Raw genomic sequence first — 21,501 nt, 5'->3', positions numbered from 1 at the left:
CCAGGGACAGCAGGGAGGGGGTTTGGCATCAGTACCAGGTTTACAATGGTGCCAATGGCACTGTGGCACCAGGCCCACACTCGGAAGGGGCCCATTATGGACCCTTAATCCATCCACACAGCAGGGTCTGACCCCTCGCCTCCTATCAGGACTGGCTACTGTGGACGGGGGGATCCGGGTGTGGGAGAGTAGGTCTCTAGAGGGCCTGGGGACGGGGTGCTGGACAGTGAGGGGGTGGGAGGTGCTCAGCAGTGGGGAAGGTTTGTGTGTTTTGGGGTGCTGGGGAGGGGTTTTTTTTGGCGGCACTGGACAGTGGGGGGTCGGGAGATCTGTGTGTGTTGGGGGCTGTGAAGTGGGGGAGATCTATGTGTGCCGGGGCACTGGGAAGCATGGGGGGGGGGGTCTGTGTGGGGCACTGCAGTTGTGGCGGTGGGGCTGTGGGGGGCACTGGGCAGTGAAGAGATCTGTGGGGGGGCCTCTGGGTGGGTGGGAGAGGTGCTGGGCATAGTGGTCTGTGGGATGGCACTAGGCATAGGGATTTGTGGGGGGTCTCTGGGTGGCATGGCACTCCGTGTAGGGGGTCAGAGGGATGTGCGGGGAGAGGGGGGAGGTAGCATGGTGTGGCATGGGCCCGCCCCCAAGGGGAAGAAGCAGGATGGCAGCAGCGCAGGGCCAGGCGGGCCAGTGTGCATCTGGCAGCTGCCACTTTGTAAACAGTGCCCTTGTACTGGGCTGGGTGGAGCAGGACTGTCCCTGCAGTGCCATGATCCATCTCCCATTGCCCCTGGCCAGCCCCTCATTCTGAGGACTCTGCTCCATGTCCCCATTGCCCCCATGGGGGCCCAGAAATATATTTAGCACCGGGCCCACAAAAGGTTAACCTGGCCCTGTTTGGGGCGCAGGTCTCTGGGACGGAGTTTGGGTGCAGGAGGGGTGCAGGCTATGGGGAGTTCGGGTGAGGGGTGCAGGCTCTGACCTGGGCAGGGGATTGGGGTGCAGCAGGAGGGGGTGTAGACATGTGGACTCTGGGAGGAAGTTTAGCACCTCAGCACATTATATAAGAGAAAGGGGCCGCAGTGACTCCATAAAGATATAGAAACTGACAAAAGACTCTTAAATACTCCAAAGGCGTGGGGCAGAGTTGGAGGGCCGCAGTGCCTGGACAACATTTCACAGCATTCAGTCTCCCGGCTGTAGCCCAGCAGCACTTGTAGACGATAGAGAGGCGCTGCGGTGCCTAAGCATTGACTAGGGTGACCAGACGTCCGGCCGCTGCCTTTTTTCTTTTCTTTTTTCCTTTCCCCCGCTTCCCCCATGTGTCCCGATATTTTGTCCGTTTCATCTGGTCGCCCCTGGCTTGGACAGTCTGGGAATTGGGAGGCCTGGGCCTTTAGGAACCCGGCCCCAGGAACCCGCCCGCTGCCCCGGGGCTGGCTGGCAGCCTCCTGGGAGGGGAACGAAAAAAGCCTCCGCCCCCCTCGCCCCCCGCTATTTACAAGCACAGCAGGTGGCTCATCCCACGGGGTCACTGTTCCCCCTTCTCCCCCTCCCTAAACGGGGGCTTTGTCCCCGCACAGGCTCCGGCAGCGTCTCCCGCCCCCCCCCCCGCGCCGGACTGAACCCCGGCGACCACCCCCGGTTCCCCCCCTTCAGCCCCTCTTCTGCCGCTACCTACAGTAGCTTGATTCCCCCCCGCCTCGGCCAGTCAGTGTCTGCCCCCTGCTCAGACCCTGACACCCCGCGCTGCAGCTTCCCCCCGGAGAGGAGGCAGCAAGTCGGCAGGCGACGCGAGGGCAGAGGCAACAGCGAAGGTCACTGCGCAGGCTCAGCGCACCCCCGGCGCTGTTCGAGGCCTCCGGCCGCGGCGCCCCGGCCCAGGCGGACCCGGCTTGGAAGGGGACCTGCAGGTGCGAGGGGGCTTCGCGGGGCGGCTCCCTGCAGCGGCCACCAGCCCAGCAAGGAGGGGGGCTGGGGCCTGCTCGGAGAAGGGCGGGGCACGAGGGGTTGCAGCCGCGGGGCCGGTGGGGGGGAAGGGAGGGAGCCGAAGGCTGGGGGTCAGCGGGCGGGCGGCTCCTCCCTGGCCGTGGCAACGGTGGGCTCAGGACGGTGAGCGCTGGGCTGGGCGTACCCTGCTCCTTCGCCGCCTGCTGGGCTTCTGCTCTGCGCCTGTGGCGGGGCGCGGCAGGCAGCAGCGGTCTAGGCTGCAGCACCTGGCCTTCGTAGGTGACTGTTACTTGTTACAGTCCCATCGTGGGCCAGGAGCCAGGGGGGCCGGGACAACCTGTATAGTGGGGGTGCTGCTGTAACCCACACGCCTCCTGGGTGTGGTGTTCAGTCCCATCCAGTGGTGCCAGACCACTTAGAAAGAGAGAGTAATGAGTCTGCTCTACAGGCTTAGCTAAGAGCCAACAGGCTGTAGAGCAGACTCATTAATCTCTCTTTCTAAGTGGTCTCGGTGCTACTGGATGGGACAGAACAGCACAGCCAGGAGGGGTGTGGGTTACACTGAGAGTCATTGATGCATCCGATGAAGTGAGCTGTAGCTCACGAAAGCTCATGCTCAAATAAATTGGTTAGTCTCTAAGGTGCCACAAGTACTCCTTTTCTTTTTGCGAATACAGACTAACACGGCTGTTACTCTGAAACCTGAATCAAACCGTGAACCCTGTACATGTTGGAAACCACTTCAAGCCAGGGGGTGCAGCAGCACCCTCGGCACCCATAGTTCCAGCACCAATGCCAGGAGCCCTTATGCTAGGTGCTATACACAGAATAAAAAGATGGTCCCTGCCCCAAACAGTTGGCAATGTAAAATCAGCATAATTCATTTTGGAATAAGGAAAATTCACCTTTCTGAGGTGTTAATTCTTTTCTTCTGAATGCTTCATATGTAAGTAGAATTCAATTTTTATTGTTATAATTGACAAAAATCAATTATTTTTAAGCATTTTTTATATTGGTTTAAACATTTCACAGTTGCAGGAAGTTTATGTGACGGGGGAAATCAGACAATGACAATAGACGCTGAGATTCAGAAAGTTAAAACTTTATAACTGTGAAAACACAAACTGTCAACATCAAATGTCAAAATATACAAAGTAAATATCTTAAATCAAACTCTAAGAAGTTCTCCGGCAACTTTTTTTTTTTTTTACTTTGCGTCTCAATAAATTTCAGTTATTATCAATGGAAATATATTTTCATGGGTTTGTGTGTGTGGTGAAATCAACATTTACCATCAAAAATCTAATCCTTCGAAGCCTATTTATATGGCTGACGTATATGCCCTTTCATCATAACACTTCCACTTCATAGGCTGCATTTCATTGTTTTTGTGTTGTGTAGGAGAAGTCATTTGGGATTCTTTAGACCAAATTACTTCTACCTAGCTCTTGTATAGTGCTTTTCATCTGTAGATCTCAAAACACATTACAAAGGAGAGAACTATCATTGTCCTTATTTCACACATGAGGAAACTGAGGCATGAAGTGATGTGACCTACCCAAGGTTATACAGTAGATGAGGGGGAAGAGGAATAGAACATAAGACTCCTAAGGTCCTGTCCAGTGCTCCATCCACTGGACCACACTGCAGATGAAAGGTGCTATTTAAATGTAAAATATGACTAGACTATAAACTCCTAATTCTCCCATTATAGTCTGAAAAATTTAGTTTGAACCTCATATTATTTTCACCTGAAAGAAAGTGTGATTTGATTTGTGAAGGCTCTCCAGACCCTTCCCCCAGAATTTTCTGGACATTGATGTGAACTCTTCTATTTTGTGTTGTAGGGGTTATGGAACTGTCTGCCAGCAGTGGGCTCTGGGCCTTTGTCTTCTTCTGCCATATAGGAATCCTGGTCTCCTCAGGTAAGCAGGTTCTGGACCTGGCTCCCAAGTCAAACCCTTCTCTCTGCTCTTTACCTTAGCCACATGGTGGGAGAAGGGGCCACTTCTATCCAAGAACCATGTGGACAGAATCACAACAGCACCACCAAGGCATGTGGGAGGGAACAAGATGAGTGAATTCACATAGAAATAGGGGTTGTTCACGAGACAGCTCTTGCACTGCTGTACAGTTTGAATGGCAGCACTGCATAAGAACAGAAGTCCAGGGAAGAAAGGAAGAGAGGAAAATAATTTAATCCATGTTATGAAGGGCAGCTGAAGAATGGAAATGAATAATTGTAGAGCACAAGCCCTTTGGTTTAAGGAGGAGGCTGATAATGAGATTTGTTGGGGTGGGATTGACGTGATTAAAGAGAGCTGGAGGATAGGCAATCAAGACCACTTGTTCAGGGAATTTAGAGACAAAGGGGAAAAAGGAGATGAAGTAGTTGGTGAAGTAGAGGGAGGGTTTCTTAAGGCTATTGAGAGCAAAGAAGAAAGGAGCTGTAGGAGAAAGAGAGGATGTAAACAAGAGATCCCGGGGGTGGGAGGTTTTTTTTTTTTTAAATGTATTTTTACCAGAATGGGAGTGAAAGGGGTAATTTTCCTTGTATGTATTTAGTTAGGTGAAACAAACAAGCAAACAAAACCCACAAAAACATAAAACAACATACAATGTTAGGTCCAAGTGGTGGTGTACGATATCAAGAACTAAAGCTGATCAAACTGTTTGTCCCTAATGTAGGCCCCTTTCTGATCAGATCCATGTATCAATCCTGTTCTGTAGTAAGGTTGAAGCAAATAACGCACATGCAAACAAACTTTTGACAGTTTGTCGTGTGATTGCTCACTTAACTCACAGCCTATTGTTACTGCCTACTGATGTTGCGAATGAACTCTTTATGTGGGAGAATAATAAATGACTGGTAAATAACCAGTAACACACCTCTACTGTGAATTTTCCGATGAATGCTCACTTATGTTAAAATTCATGACACTTTCAGGCTAAACAAACATTTTCGCAAATGTCTGGTACTTGTTTGAATACTCATGATTGACTGAATTTTACCCCATGAATACGAATGGCCCAAACTCTGTGCTTTTATTCCTGAAAATCAGTAGTGAATGAGTTTTCTCAATATTTGTCCATCTTTATCAAGAACCTTAATTCTTTACCAGTCACCCATTCACCTCACACCTGGACATAGATCATAAACACACCTGGCTCAGGAATCACATGGCTTATAGTATTGTTGGAATTGGGCTATGGAGCTTTTTACTCCTAGGACATTAGTTCCAAATTGGGGTGAGGAGGTGGGAGTGAATTTGACAGAGAGGATCACCCAATAATTTTACTCCATGTATCTCCTAAATGGGACAGAGGACATTTTCCTGTTCACCTGTCATTGTGAGTCTCCTAAATCAAGACAGGTGCTGGAGAATGGAGTCTCTAGAAAAAGTTTGCAAATATAGGGTTCAATCCTGAAAAGTGCTATGTGCACTTGCTGGGGAGATTGTCCAGTGCTCTTGGCTCTCCATTTTAGGAATAGGGCATACTGGTTAGTGTGGCTGGGTGGGAGAGACACATTAGTGAGCAGGAAATCTGCCTGGACCATGGTAGTGGTAACAAAAAATGTGAGAGTTGTGAGTGGTGATGTATGGGCTGTCGAGACTGCTGCTGAGTGATGGTGGGTAGGGGTGGCGGTAAGCAATTCTTGTATTTTCAGGTTATGCTCCTTCCCAGTGCTATCAGATTTAAAAGGAGTAGCTCCCACTCCACCTGTTCGATGCTCGGTTTGTCTAGGATGCTCCTCCACATGATTTGCCCCTGTGTAATGGTGGTCATAGTCTCCTTTGTCACTCTGTTGGAGTTTTGTTTTTTGGTGATGAAGATGGTTGGTAGTAATAGCGAGGAGAACTACAGTGTTGAGAATGCAGATGGTTATAATCCAGAATGTGGTGGAGGTGGGGTTTGGCAATGTTGGAACTGAATAGGGAATAAGGTGCTGGTGTTAATACCTTTCATGATATCCCTTTCAGAAAGCTTTACCCTGAAAGGATCAGATTCTCCAGTGATTGCCACAGTTGGCACAGATGTCATCCTTCCATGCCAGCTTTCACCTAGGACCAGTGCCAAACAGATGGAAGTGAGATGGCATAGCAGTGAGATTGCTGGCCTGACCCATCATTATGAGAATGGGCATGATGCCCTGCAGAAGCAGAACCCACACTACCAGGGAAGGACAGAGCTGTTCAAGGAGGAGCTTCCCAATGGCAATGTCTCTCTACTTTTGAAGAAGGTTCAGGTGGCAGATGGAGGCAGCTATGTCTGCTTCATTGGCAACAAATCAAATTATTTGGAAAGCCTTGTGGAGTTAAAGGTTGGAGGTAAAGTAGGCTCTTCTTGTCAGTGAATTGCTCTCTGTTTTAGCAGGTGACATGTATCCCTTCACTGATGTGTATCCCCCGCAAATGCACACATTTTCCTCTGGCATTTTTTTGTTTCATTTCAAATCTCTGCCAGGTATCTAAGCAGTTATTATCCACCTCTAATCACCAAGATGCAATGGCAGCTGGCAGCAGTTACTGAGGGGCCTTGGTGACTGACTGTGGCTATAGAGGGCCATGATGTTCCTCTGTTGGCTACACATTATCATAGAGCATCAATGCACGTGCTAGTGATACCAACATGGTGAATCCTTTCCCTCCCAATGGGAACAAAGTAGTGGTGTTTCCATGTTGAGTAAGCTAATATTACTTGGTTTGCTTTGACACAGCTGTTGGCACAGGCCCGACAATCTCTGTGCACCGTTCCCAGGACCAGGGAGTGACACTCACTTGCAGTTCAGAAGGGTGGTATCCAGAACCAGCAATAATGTGGGCTGACAGGCATGGTCAAAGACAGAACTCAACTATGTTATCTGTAAAAGATGTTCAAGGTCTACACAATATTCAGAGTCACGTGGATGTGAAAGATAACAAAAGCCAGGTCTTGGTGTGTCGGCTCCAAAGCAACTTCTGGGACCAGACAAGACAGTCGGAGCTGCAACTTTCCAGTAAGGCTTTCCTATTTCAAAGAGTTTGTCTGGGTAGTAAAAGACAGGGTAATGGTTTGCTGAACATAACTGGTTAGGGCAGGACAGAGCCACAGGAAGCAGGAACTTTACAGTTTGCCTTCTTGGAATTTCTAATTTCTCTGTCTCTTTATTTTGTGTATGGTATTTAAAAATACATAGTATCATATGTTGTAGCTAGGGCTTATGGTGGATGAGGGAATCTAGATGAGATGCTTGTAGTTTGGGGGAGGATGGGGGAACTTTAGCGCTGCTTATGGAGCGTCCTAGATGTGGACACCTGGCATGAAGGATGTCAGTGAGACACCCTGAGACTCCGTCCAGTTCTAAAGTTATTTTCTTCCTGAACTAACAACCCCATTCTCTTTCATTTCAGGTGATTTATTCCCATATGATAAACACCCATATGTAGTCACCACAGTAATATTATGTCTATTGCTCGTTATATTTGGTGTGGTTACAGGCTTCATATTCAAAACAGAGAGAGAATCCAAAGGTATGTTCCTGGTCCTTTCCCAGTGTAGAATATTCTCCATAGACAAATGCATCCTGAGTTAGAGATTAAAAGCAAGAATTAGGTATGGAATGTGTGATGGGACAAAAACATCAATAAGATGTTACTATTTTCTGCTCCTGTGAATGATTGGTTCTGCCCCTTGGCCCTGAGAATTTTCTCTGTTACATTTAGATTTCCCAGACTCACCAAAAAATGCTTATTTTTTCCAACATTTGTCCAATTTCGCTGAAATAGATCTCTGTGGGAAGGAGACCCTTTGGTCATGGGAATGTAGCATCAACACAGGATGAGGGTATTGCATAGGTTGGCTGAGGATGGACACATTGATGTAGGTATAATACCAGTTGATGATCTCTTTGCACATTCATCTCTTCTCTTTTCTTCCCTCAGGAAAGCTTCAAATTGCAAAAGGTATGAAATTTGTTTTTCTAGAATGGACTTCTTTGGTCTCTCTCTGTATCTTCCTCTCTTTTCATTACTGTCTGTCTCTCCCAGTCCCTGCTCTTCTATTGTGTTTGTCTGTGTTTCTCTCTCAGGAGCCTGAGGATTCATTCAGAAGGATAATTGTCTGTCTCTTCACTGATGGGTGCATCACCCCCCTTTTGGGTTGTTGAGTGAGACAGTTGGTGGTTCTCCTTTTCAGTGTGGGATAACAGTTATAACTTGTAACATGTTCAAGTTCACTAATGTTTTACACATGCCCTGCTGGCACGCACCCCAACCACACTTGGAGCACACGGGTGTCTTGGTATTGCTGCCTGTGACTGGATTTCTATGATCCTGTCTTTCTGATGTGTTGTTTTGGAGCTGCTTTAGTGACTCCATAGTTAAGGTTCTAAGACAGTTGTCATTACGTCTATAACTTCCTTAAAACAAACAAAACTCAAATTTACTTTCTTCCTGAAATTTGTCATATTTGATCTCGTAGCATGAAGGTGTGTTTTTATGTATATTTTTGAAAGTTTGAGGTTAATCTGATAAGGCAGTTTGGGGAATCTGAGACTTTGATTTGAGTGATGACAGCTGTTCTACTTTTTGAAAAATCTAACATTTTGTATCTCACTGTGATCTACAAACTGCACATTTCTTTTATACGCTAGTTTTTAGTGAACTCTATCAGACCTTAGAAAGTCCACTCAGAGGTGTGTGCATGTGCGTGTGTGCACGCGCGCAAGGGGAGGATATGTACTTCTCCCCATGCTGTCTTGACTTCTCTGTTCTTCTTGCTCCCACATACTCCTCCATAAGAGTTGCTCAAAAATGGGGGGGGCCTTCTTCTGGCATATGTCAAAGTGATCAGTAATAGTGGGCAAAGTGCACGCTGGATAAAGTTGGGGGCAGGGAGGGACTCTGAGGGCAGGGGGAATGGCAGCATGCTGAAAATGGCATTTCTTCCAACCTGCTCCCTAAGTTCCATGCAGGAGACATGGGGAGTGAAGAACTCCTTCTCTGGCTGGTTCCTGCTGCTCCCTGGTTTGGTCTCCAGAACTTCCTATCAGCTGAACAGATGTGAACGTTCCATTGTGGAGAACTTATTTAAAATATCAAATTAAAGTAATCTTTGGTCCTGTGCACTAGATCTCAACTAACTGAATTCAGTAAATTATGTTTTATCTCCCTGCCTTGTTCTGTTTTCTTGCTAGATAATACACAGATATTTCTATATCTTTATTTAACTCAACACCTAAGGACCATATTTTTAAGTGGGTATGTAAAATTAAGTTTCTAAGCCCATATTTAAATACCAAAATAAGAGGCCCAACTTTTCAAAAGTACTGACCATCCAGCAGCTTCCATTGACTTCAGTGAATCTGCTGGGTATACAGCACTTTAGAAAGTCAGGTCGTTTATTTAGGTATTTCAGTGTGTGTGTGTATAGGTGGAGTCTAAGTGTAAATATGAACTTTTGGAGTTGGCCTTTAAAAATATATATATATATATATATTTTTTTTAAGGTGTCACAACCAATGAACTCCTTGTCCGGTTCATTTCAAATCTGGGAGAAGAATTCTATCTCAATGACATACCTAACTTACCAGTTTTGAGACTAATAGTTCTTTTTCTGTGGATTGTAAGAGAAGGGTCACAATTGGGTTTAGAGTGCAAACTCCATTAACTTTGGTATTCTTTCCTAACTTCTCTTGTTTCACATTTCAGAGCTATTGAAGGCCCGAAACTCAGCTGGTGAGTAACCAAAAAAACAGTTACTTTATTTATTCTTCGGTATCTCAGTGAAATTACCTCCTTTTTAGTCCAGCACCACGTTCTGAAGGTCTGTCTTCTGCTCAGTGTACATGAAGAACTTACCTCAGTAATGGAGGTGGACAAGCTAAATCCAATGTTTTGCCTTCTTGTTGGAGAGGAATGATCATTCAAAGAATGGGTGGGAGGGAACTATAAAAAGGAGAGGAACTTGTGAGCCTTCCTGAAAGTTGTGGCTCACAGTCCCAGTCTCTGTCACCACCGTGTCAATTTCCTTTTTCTTATTATTGGAGTTATTGGGGTCCTGAGTAGACCTCATTGCAGAGGGATAAATCCACATGAAATTTAGTAGTTACTCTAATTTACATTGGTGTCACTGAGAGCAGAGTTTGTTTCTAAATGTGTGTGAAAGTGCACACTACCTCCCAGAGTGACCGAAAGGGAGTCTCTGCCAATCAAAGTGTGATTCCCCCCCCACCCCCCATTGTCTTTAAAAAATAGTCCTGTGGGATTCCATAGTTACTGTCTGTCAATGATTTCCAGAGGAAATTTACTTATTTTACAAATAAAAAGATACCTTTTCTAGCCACCAATTATAAAATACAATCTGGGCTCTGAAAGTCCAGCTAGGGTCTTTCCTGCAACCTGAGTGTCTCCAAATTTAAGCCATCACTGATACCTGTGCAAACCCCATTCAATGGATTTGGCCAGGTGTAACTGAGATTTAATGAAGACTTCTGTTGTTAAACTACAAGAAGGAATGGGATCCAGCTAACTTTCTTATCTGTGTGGCACTCACAGGCAAAACCCTGCAAATCTGCAGGTATCCGCTTTATATCTGCCAATCATGTTTGCGGATCATGGATTGGATGCAGATATAAATTTTGATCTGCGCAGTGCTCTACCCACAGGAGCAAGAAGCAGTCTTAGTCAGTAAAGTAAGCAGATATAAATTTGGATACACTCAGGGCACAGTTCTGATGAGCAAGAAGAAACAATGCTTACTTAAAATGTGTTTCTAATCTGAAAATGATTTAAGGCTGTAGAGGGACCTCAGGGAATCAGGAAGACAGGTAGTGAATGTAGGGGATGCTTCTGTGAATTGAGTGATGCAGAAAGTGAAAGTTCACCCATCCTTGTTTTTTTTGTTTTTTGTCCCCCCCCCCCATGTGTCTCCATTTAACTGTACAGTGCAAATTAGAGTGGATCCTAACACAGCCCATCCCAACCTTCATATTTCATCGGATTGCCTACATGTAAGCCACAGTGACCAGAAGCAAGAGGTGACTGATACTCTGGAGAGATTTGATGGATGGGCCTGCGTGCTGGGATCTGAGACCCTCAGAGCTGGGAAGGAATATTACTGGGAAGTGTATGTGGGAAATAAGACAGACTGGGATCTTGGGGTTACAGATGGGAAGGCTAATAGGAAAGGCTGGCAGGATTTGAAGCCAGAGAATGGGTACTGGGGGATACGGTTTTTTAACAGTACTGATTATATAGCCTTTGAGGATCCTGAAGTTAAACTAAAACTTGGCAAACAGCCTAAAGTAGTTGGGATTCACTTAGATGGTAAGGCTCAGAGGTTAGATTTCTATGATGTTTCAGACATGTCTCACATCTACACTTTTAGCCTGAAATTCCCTCTGGATGTATACCCCTATTTCTGTCCTGGTCTGAACAAAAATGGGAAAAACAAAGACCCTCTCAACCTTTGTTTTCTCTCGCCTGACTACTCTGACCTGATGTCTTCAACTTCCATTCCTTCACCTCACATCTCCACTTCAGAGCTCTTGGAAGGCACTAATAGAAAGGATGTGGCTGTAGAACACTCCAACCTCAAAAATAGTGACGATGCCACCCTTCCATTTCTACACCAGGCTCCTTTCATACAGAAGCAGGAGCCATCCCCTCAATCTGTCAATATGCACAAACTGTGTATAGGTTCTTAGTTCTTTAGTTAGCTGTTGGACTGTGGGGTTTATCGTCCACCCCAACGTGTTTCTTTGTGGGGGCTTAAATTCCCAAGTCCCAGGGGTTTAAGGCCTGCAAGTCCTGCAGTCAACCCATGCCAATGGGCGACGCCCATGACGCTTGTTTAAAGTGTCTGGGGGAGGCTCATCGAGCAGACAAGTGCAGGATTTGTAAAGGGTTTCACCCCGGAACAAAAAAGGAGCAAGACTTTCACCTCAAGCAGCTCCTTATGATGGCGGCACTCAGACCACAACCTCCAGTGGCATGGCAAGACCCGGCACTGAGCTCATGGATGCGCAGTGCCCTGGTGGCAGTGGTGGAAGCAGCACTGTGGAAGGAATCTGGCAGAGATCCATGGCACTGCCATGCCCTGGCGCCAAAGCCGGCAGGATTCACCCGACAATGCTCCCATTCCCAGGCGCAGAAGCAGCACAGGAAGCAAGGGAGGAGTGGATCTCCATCCCAGAGACCCACCTGTGATGATGCGTTCTATATGTTTTAAGGAAATACGATTATGAGTGTAAATCATGTAACTGGACTATGCTTTATGCAGAAGGTCTCTTGTAAGGTATCATTACAAAGCTTATGATCTACTGCATGTGTTCATCCTATTTGTTTGCATGTATTAGTTCTATCTCTGGAGTTAGGATAATAAGATATGAACGTCTGTTACTGATGTAAACATGTTAAATGGAAGCCATTAAGGGTGCTTCAGAATCAATGACCTGTGAAAGGGTTTGTTTACCTGCAAGCCTTCCTGGGTACATGTCAGCCTGTTACCCGAAACTGGGCCAGCTGGTAAGCTGAGGGAGGACTAATGACCCACCAGAGTTTGGGAGAAAGCAGCACGTTTATTATACTGATAGCTAAGCTCAAAAGAAGAGAGGTGGGGGTCACACTCACATGCTCACGCGACAAGGACAGGCACAGCACTGGAGATTTCAGGATCCTTCAAGGTAAGTGTCCCACAGCGCAGCGATGGATGGTGCGATGAAGGTAAGTCTTCCCGAGGCACGCTGGAATGCAACATGGAACATACAACACTGAACACAGACTTTGTCATGACACTATAACCATGGTATTTCTGTAACTCTTCAGCGGATACCCGCTCTCCTGATGTTCTGGTTCAGAGGCTGAAAGATAGAAGCTTAGAAACAAATTAGCACCATGCTCCCACCGCGGCAGACCCTGCTCGTTTAAGTTGTCCGCGGTGTACCCATTTTCACTCCAGGGTCCCATGGCCAGTCAGGGTATCCAGGGTGCTAGTCATGGCTTGGTGGGCTAGCATGGGGGAACCCAGGTGAACATATACTGGGTATTGCAAAAGGTAAAGGCAAATTGGTCTTGGCTCTCTGGAACCAGGGGCAGGGGGAAGAAGCCATTTGCTAAATCAGTCACTGAAAACCACTGTGCCTCAGGCAGAATACTTTCCACAAATGCCGTCATGTCTGCCACCACTGGAGCCCACTGGGGGGTGCAAGCCTTCATCTGATGGTAATCTATAGTTAATTGCCAGGTCTTCACATCTGCCTTGCGGACTGGAGCACCCACAGGGAAAAATTAGTGGGTATTCTGCACCTAGCAGCAGCCAAGGTCCCCTCACCCCCCTGCCCCACTTCCTCCTCCCCTCAGTACGCCATGTCCCCTCTCCTCCACCTACCTTCCAGTGCTTCCTGCCCAGCTGCCACCAAACAGCTGTTTGGCAGCGCTAACACACTCCGGAAAGGAGGGGGAGGAGGCGGAACATGGCGCATGCAGGGGAAGAGGCAGGGTTGGGGTGGGGATTTGGGGAAGGAGTTGGAATGTGGGTGAGAAGAGGCGGGACTGGGATGGGGCCTCATGGAAGGGGTGGAGTGGGGGTGGGGCTGGGGCTGGGGGGCAGAGCTGGTATGGGAAAGAGGGGAAGTCGGCGCCTATGAATTGTGGCACCACTCCCTGGGCCAGCTCTGCTCAGTACCACCCTGGCCATCCTGGTCCCGGTCCATGTCTTTGGACTCAGAGACAGAGTCTAGATACTCAGAACAGGTCCGGCACTGGTCAGTCCGTGGAGGGCCTGAGGTGAGAGCTGGGCCATAGCCTGCATAGTGGCAGGGACCAACGCAGTGGCCATTTTGGATCCCATGGGCATACCACCAGGCACAGGGCACCCAATCTAAAGGTTCCTGGTTGGTGACCTCTGAACTGAGGGTGCAGGAGGCTTCAGCCAGTCGCCCCACCCCTAGGGGTGGGGAGGAGGTACCATTTCCTCACACACACCTTGGAGCCAACCCCAGTTCCTGAGCCTGATCCAGGTTTGCCTGGCCCAGTCAGTGAGACAGGACAGGAGGTCACTGGAGAGCAAGAGGGTCAGAAGAACCTTGTTCCCCCATAAGCCTCCTCGTCTTCCTTCCCAGACAAGGTAGTTGCAGGCACCTCTGTCTCAGGACCACCCCCCGTAGACAGATGCACCCACCAGGACCTCCTTCCCAGGGAGCCGTGAAACATGGGCCTGCAGGCCAAGGAGGTGGTGGAGTCGGAGGTCCTGATGGTCAAAATCCTGGCCCTGGAAGGCCCATTGAGGGTGGCTCTACCCCTCATCAAGACCATACAAGCTAATGCTAAGACCATTTGGCAGACCCTGGCCTCCATCCCTCCCACCGTGAAGGGCATGGAGAGGAAGTATTTTGTCCTATCTAAGGGGTATGAATACCTTTTCACATGCCCGCAGCCTTACTCGGGGGTGGTGGCTGCGGTGAATGAGAAGGAAAGGCAGGGGCAATGAGCCCCAGCACCTAAGTCCAAGGACGCCAAGCGCCTGGATTTATTTGAGCACAAAGTGTACTCTACAGGGGGGTTAAATATCAGGGGGGTAGCCGTGTTAGTCTGGATCTGTAAAAGCAGCAAAGAGTCCTGTGGCACCGTATATAGACTAACAGACGTATTGGAGCATAAGCTTTCGTGGGTGAATACCCACTTCGTCAGATGCATGTACTGTATGGTGGGGTTGCAACTCAGGATTGCCAACCAGAAGGCAATTCTGAGTAGATACAGCTTCAACTCCTGGAAATCGATGCTCATATTTAAGGAGCTGATGCCAACTGAGTCCAGGGAGGAGTTTGGAGCTATAGTGAAGGAGGGCAAGGTGGTGGCACAGACCTCTTTACAGGCCTCACTGGATGCTGCAGACTCAGTGGTGCATACCTTGTCCTCTGGTATCGCCATGAGGCATAGCTTATGGCTGCAGCCTCGGGACTCTCGCCTGAGGTTCAACAGATGATGCAGGACTTGCTTTTTGATGGGTCAGGTCTGTTCGTGAAGCAGGCTAACTCTAGGCTCCATAGCCTAAAGGACTCAAGGGCTACCATTAAATCCTTGGATATGCCCACCCTGGCAATCCAACACAAACATTTCAAGCCTCAGCAACAACAGCAGCAATCCTATCCTCCTCCTCGGCTGAGGCAGGATTTTTATAGGAGAAGGGGCAGGAATGGCAGAAGAAAGCTTTCCAACCCCCTGGCTAGAGAGAGCCAGGGCCCAACTAACCCATCGCTGGGTTCCAAGCAGGCCTTTTGAAGGGGCGCCTGAGGATGGTACACCATATCCTTCCCCATCCTTTTTTAATCGTTTATCCCACTTCTACCATGCTTGGTCCCAAATAACTTCGGACTGTCGGATCCTCCATATGGTGGAAGTGGAATATTCTTTTCAGTTCTGCTGTTGCCATCCGTCCCACCCCCTTTTCCCTTCCCTCTTCAGGGATCCCTCTCACGAGCAACTCCTTACTCAGGAGGTGCAGGAGCTCCATGCCATGGGAGTGGTGGAGGAGGTTCCTCAGTAGCATGTCTCCCCTCTCTACCAGCTATGCTATTTACCAGTTATTTAAGATATTACAAGTCAAAATCTCCCACTCATCACATTTCCTCCTCCCCCATATCTCCTTTAGTGCGCCCCAAGTCCCTGTTCAAAAAAAGTATTTGCTGTTTTCCTAAATCAGGGCGAGCAAACTTTTTGGCCTGAGGGCTGCATCAGGTTTTGGAAATTGTATGAAGGGCTGGTTAGGGGAGGGGGGTGTTGCCCGGCCCCCACCCTCTACCCACCCCCCACCCCCGCTTCTGGCCCTGATGCCCCCCCCTCCCCTGGACTCCTGCCCCATGCACCCCTGCTGCTCCCTGACCATCCCCGGAACCCCTGCCCCTCACTGCTCCCCACCACCCCATCCAACCCCCCCCTTCCTGACTGCCCTCCAGGGGACTCCTGCCCCCATTCAACGCCCCTGTTTCCCACCCTCTGACCGCCCCAACCCCTATCCACACCCTCGCCCCCTGACTACCACCCCAAACTCCCCTGCCCTCTATCCAAACCCCGCCCCCCCACTCCTTGCCCCCTTACCACGCTGCCTGGAGCACCGGTGACTGGCGGCACTACAGCCGTGCTGCCCAGCTGTAGCCAGCCACGCCCCGCGCAGCACAGAGCACCGAGTCAGGCCGGGCTCTGCAGCTGCGCTGCCCCAGGAGCTCGCTGCCCCACGGCCCAGAGTATTGTGCTGGTGGCACAGTGAGTTGAGGCTGAGGCGGAGGGGGAACAGCAGCGGAGGGGACGGGGGCTAGCCTCCTGGGCCAGGAGCTCAGGGGCTGAGCAGGAGGGTCCCACGGGCCAGATGTGGCCCGCGGGCTGTAGTTTGCCCACCTCTGTCCTAAATAGTCAACGTTGTGCAGCTATCCAAGCAGGGAAGGAATGCATTACTGAGGATTTTAAATGCATTTTGTGGTAGCATCTAAAGACCTCAGTCAGGCCATGTCCCCATTGTGGTAAACATATCAGAAATGACAGTCTCTTTCTCAAAGACCATTACTGTTCTCAGTAATTTCACTATCTGTGCTGATGATGACTCTTATATGTTGCTCTTAAACCACATATAGTTGCTCCCATAACAATGAAGGTCCTCTCCCAGGTGGTTTCTGACTCAGATTTGGTTGATAGATAATATTCATGGTGGGACTGGAAATACTGAATACAGGAGGCACAGGGATGACACTTCTAACATGGGCAGATCATTACAACTGGGTGGAGGTTAGGTTCTCTGTTTGCTCCAACTTGAGGTGCTGAACCTATTTAATGGTTCTCTTTTAGGGCCAGATGGTGATAGCCTTATACCTGGAGAAATCCTACTGAAGTCAATTGGACTACTTATGTAATTAGATATTTTTCATTTTGTCTAATGGTATCACAAACTGTTCCTCAGAGACTGATAGACCATATTAGGGTTCCAAAACATTCAAAGAGATAATGTTGTCTAGCCTTGACCAGTGTAAAACTTAACCTGGATGATTTGTTTCCAGAGTAACATACTCTTATTTGGTTACTTATTTTTGTAAAAAAAAACATTTTCCAATCCCACCACATTTGTCACTGTGATGGTCTCAAATATTGTTGATTTAACTCCCTTCCTTCCTCAAAGAAAAGTATCTCAATTTCTTGTTTAGCTTTTCTTGACAAACTAATCACTTTTTGTGATATTCTAACTAAATATGTCAAGCTAAACACAGTTTACTCAGAATTATTCCCATTCCTAAAAAGATATACATTATTGCCATTGAAGACAAACTGTTTCCACTTCTAAATAGCTGTACATTTTTGCTACCAAAGAATGGCTGCTGAGCTTTCCTCACAGCAATGGTATTTTGACTGTATACATTTTAGATAGCATGTATCCTATTTTTTTTTTTGGCTGAAAATATCTAAGATATATACTTGGATCTTCTGGTAAGATGTTAAAAAGACATTAATTACCCCCTTTTTATTCACTTGGGAGCAAGCAGCAAACTAAATACAAGTATCTCATTTATGGCAAGATTCATGCAGGGGAAAAAAAAAACATTCTACTCTGTTCTCCTTTTAATCATCCTTGAATCAATTATTTTATAATTAACTAGATATCCCACACCACACCAATGTGGAAGGACCAGTTATTACTTCTGCAGACAGAAAAGCACTAAAATAGTCTAGGAGACACATACTCAAAGTACATACTGTAAAAGAAAAGCCTCAGGTTTACAAAGACAGGTTAGTCAATTAAGAAGAAAAGGAGTACTTGTGGCACCTTAGAGACTAACACATTTATTGTCACTACTGAGGGCCGTTTAGATGGAGCAAGACAGCCTCTGAGAAGTGCGGGACAGGGAGGGGGCGCAGAGGGAGGAAGGGTAAAATTACAGTAACTACTGCCTAGCCATTGGTCAGATTCAGATCCGCATCACCATTGGTGGAACAGACCATATTCATTTTTTAGCCAATCACAAATTACATTACGAGTCACACGGACAGGATAAAAGGACAGACATTGGGGCGCTGCTACGCGCTCAGGGCAGGTTTAGCAGATTGTGGGCGGGGTAGTTGTTGCTAGAGAGCGAATTACAATGTCGGGCAGAGGAAAGCAGGGAGGTAAGGTGCGGGCTAAGGCGAAGTCTCGCTCCTCGCGGGCTGGGCTGCAGTTCCCGGTGGGCCGTGTGCACCGCTTGCTTCGCAAAGGCAATTATGCGGAGCGGGTGGGCGCTGGCGCCCCGGTCTATATGGCTGCGGTGCTGGAGTATCTGACCGCTGAGATTCTGGAGCTGGCTGGCAACGCTGCTCGGGACAACAAGAAAACCAGGATCATCCCCCGTCACCTGCAGCTCGCCATCCGAAACGACGAGGAGCTCAACAAGCTGCTGGGGAAAGTCACGATCGCTCAAGGGGGTGTCCTGCCCAATATCCAGGCTGTGCTGTTGCCCAAAAAAACCGAAAGTCATAAGGCCAAGAGCAAATGAAACTGACCAAGAAGAAAGGTGAATCCTTCAACTTCACAGCTAACCCAAAGGCTCTTTTTAGAGCCACCTACTGTCTCAAAAAAAGAGTTACATCTCATTAAAACAGAAAGAGCAGCCTTGTTTGTTAAGTAGAAACCGCCCACCCCTTTAGTAGGGATCGCCAAAAATTTAAGCACTTATTAGTGATTCTCCTCCCCTTCGCCCACCCCCATTACTTTTCATGAGTAACGGAAGCCCCTTTTGGGGAGGGAAAACTAGGCACCAGGCCTTTGTTCTTCCAGGTTCCATAAATATCGATAGGGGTAAAAACAGATTGTAAACTGTGTGTGTATATATAATCATAGGAAACCACTGAGAAAAATAAATATTCAATAGCACCAAGTGATTATGGTGCATTCTATGTTGAATCCATGCTGTTCTCTTAGAGACGAAAGCCTTGTTTTAATGTTGCTGCGACAGATCAAACAAATATACACAATTTTATCCAAGTTATCTTTCACCTGCCCTGGGGTTCTTTATACTCATATTTAAAGAACTGTCCCCGAAATATTGATTGGTCCCTTTGAATCCAAAATAATAGTGAAACCCTAATTCCTTTAAAAGGGGGTTTCAAATTCTTCAAGTACACAGAACAGTTTTTAACACGTTTAATTTCGAATACATATAGCACATCATACTGTCTAACCCATTCCCTCTGTAGTTTGGATAAATTAGGGGTTTGTGGGAGATTGGTTAATTTGATATAGCAAAAGAGATTTGGTCCCCATTTATGATTAGATATTGCATATGAAACTGGTCTGTGGGTTCAAAAATGTCACAAATGGAAGGAAAAAGTAGTAACAGGAAAAACATCTTTTTAAATGGCTACCCTTGATTTAAAATCTAATCTCATATAGTACCATTAGGAATCACTTGAAACAACACAAGGCAGAACCGTGTGATTTATTAAAGGGATGTGTCCTTACCTATTATGGGAGAGCTCTGCATTTGATTTAATAATATAAGGGAATGTTTTCTTCTATTTCTTCACTGTGTGTGTTAACCTTATTGTATAATTTTGTTGTGAAAGTTTGCATCATACCTTTCTATCTTGTAAGAGAGATGTGATTGTTATTTCTATTTTAAATTGTTCCTTATTAACATAAATCCATCACTAATTGAACAATAATGTGTAATATGCAATGTTCTAGTCCTAAAGCAAAGATACATGTCAGTGGCAATTTGTTGAAGTTTGTAATGCACAAGAATGAAAAGACCTTAGCAATAGCTATGCCCTTTAGACAATGGATCAGGATTTCAAAAGTTGATTACTGGATCAATTCAGAATGCAGTGTTGCCTTAATGAATGTTAATATTTTCTTCATAGTCTAAGAAAACCTCGCCAATAATTCTTCCACCTGAAGTTACTATGACCTTGTCTATTAGGATAATAAAGGTTCCTGTAACACAGGACTAAGATATAGCTAGCAGCTCTGTATTGTACACAGAGCAGCACCCTACGAACCACTCTGCTTTAACAAGTCATCCACTTTTGGGGCACAAACAGTCCCTCACGGGACTTCAATCTGCTTCTCGCATTGTTCCATGGTGTGCTAATTTAACATTTCATGTTTTAAGGAGGGTAAAAGATTTTGGTCAAAGAAGCTAATTTCTAATCCATATTCAACGCTCATGGACGAGTTTGTGTTACTTCCTTCTCTTTGAAATCAATTTACTATGAAAACATTGATTCAAATGTCTGGCTTTGAGCCTTGAGTGGGAGAAGACCCTTTAAAGAATAACGTTTCATTACTTTGGAAATTTCATTGAGCACGGTGCAGTTTTTATTTAGAAGGAAAAACAAAAGTTTCTGTCTCCCGAGGTCTCTCCAGGTCCAGGACTCACGGTTTATTGACTCTTTTAAAACTCATCTTTTGTTTCTCCGACGGGAAACTCTACTGAATGAAAATACCCTCTTTCCCCTTCAGCACGCTATAAAGTGGGGGTGATTCGGTGGCGGATATACCGCAAAAAACACACTTTTTTGACTTCCAAGAAACACAAACTGAACGGGAAGAAGAGTACTTTCTGGCTTGCAGCTGGGCGGGCTCTTTAACGCACCAATCACAGAGTAGCTCTTCTCTATAAATACCAGGCATCTGACTTACTCTAGCCCAATTGTTTTCTTCTGATTCGTAGAAAACGTCTGCTAGAATGTCGGAAACTGCGCCTGTTGCCACTCCTGCTGTGTCCGCTCCTGGGGCAAAAACCTCTGCTAAAAAGCCGAAAAAGGCGGCAGGAGGTTCAAAAGCGCGCAAGCCTTCGGGTCCGAGCGTGACCGAGCTGATCACCAAGGCGGTGTCCGCATCCAAGGAGCGCAAAGGGCTCTCCTTGGCCGCTCTTAAGAAGGTTTTGGCTGCCGGAGGGTACGATGTGGAGAAGAACAACAGCCGCATCAAGTTAGGACTTAAGAGTCTGGTGAGCAAAACGATTTTGGTGCAGACAAAAGGTACCGGTGCCTCTGGTTCTTTCAAACTTAACAGGAAGCCGGGTGAGACTAAGGAGAAGGCACCGAAGAAGAAGCCAGCGGCAAAGCCTAAGAAACCAGTTGCCAAGAAACCCGCCAGCGCTGCCAAGAAACCCAAAAAGGCTGTGGCCGTGAAAAAGAGCCCGAAAAAAGCCAAAAAACCAGCGGCTTCCGCAGCCAAGAAAGCGGCCAAGAGCCCCAAAAAGGCCAAACCTGCCAAGCCCAAAAAGGCAGCTAAGAGCCCGGCTAAGGCCAAGGCGGTGAAGCCTAAGGCTGCCAAGCCGAAGCCAACCAAAACTAAAGCAGGAAAGGGTAAGAAGGCAGCGCCCAAGAAGAAGTAAAGGGATTTGAAAAAGAAAATAGAGTCTAACTCGTGCAAACAAACCCAACGGCTCTTTTAAGAGCCACCCACCTTTTCTAAAAGGAGCTGAAACATTCGTGCATTCACCGTCACAGCAGTAACAAATTTCCCCCCTTTTGTGACTAAATAATAGAAAATACTGGAAATAATACAAAGTAACTTAAAAAGTTACTTTTGTCGTTCTGAGGGAAGCTA

At 47.1% G+C, this 21,501-nt stretch overlaps 3 protein-coding genes across 3 annotated transcripts; all 3 read left to right on the top strand.

Annotated features, from left to right (window-relative positions):
- The first annotated feature begins 1,776 nt into the window (after positions 1–1,776).
- Positions 1,777–12,247, top strand: LOC125629977 (butyrophilin subfamily 1 member A1). Its single transcript, XM_048835360.2, has 8 exons — positions 1,777–1,907; positions 3,792–3,869; positions 5,928–6,275; positions 6,665–6,943; positions 7,338–7,457; positions 7,869–7,889; positions 9,636–9,662; positions 10,872–12,247. Exons 2-8 carry the CDS (start codon positions 3,797–3,799, stop codon positions 11,630–11,632), a joined length of 1,629 nt encoding a protein of 542 aa, XP_048691317.2. The 5' UTR covers positions 1,777–1,907; positions 3,792–3,796; the 3' UTR covers positions 11,633–12,247.
- Positions 12,248–17,884: 5,637 nt separating this feature from the next.
- LOC125630004 (histone H2A.J) lies at positions 17,885–18,636 on the top strand. The gene has a single exon (XM_048835388.2). It carries the CDS (start codon positions 18,050–18,052, stop codon positions 18,437–18,439), a length of 390 nt encoding a protein of 129 aa, XP_048691345.1. The 5' UTR covers positions 17,885–18,049; the 3' UTR covers positions 18,440–18,636.
- Positions 18,637–20,612: 1,976 nt separating this feature from the next.
- Positions 20,613–21,438, top strand: LOC125629987 (histone H1.01). Its single transcript, XM_048835371.2, has one exon. It carries the CDS (start codon positions 20,633–20,635, stop codon positions 21,284–21,286), a length of 654 nt encoding a protein of 217 aa, XP_048691328.2. The 5' UTR covers positions 20,613–20,632; the 3' UTR covers positions 21,287–21,438.
- The last annotated feature ends 63 nt before the right edge of the window (positions 21,439–21,501 follow it).

This window comes from Caretta caretta, chromosome 1, assembly GCF_965140235.1.
Source record: "Caretta caretta isolate rCarCar2 chromosome 1, rCarCar1.hap1, whole genome shotgun sequence".
Lineage (NCBI taxonomy): Eukaryota > Metazoa > Chordata > Testudines > Cheloniidae > Caretta > Caretta caretta.
Note: the sequence above shows the minus strand (reverse complement) of the source record. Positions and strands in the feature narration are given on the sequence as shown.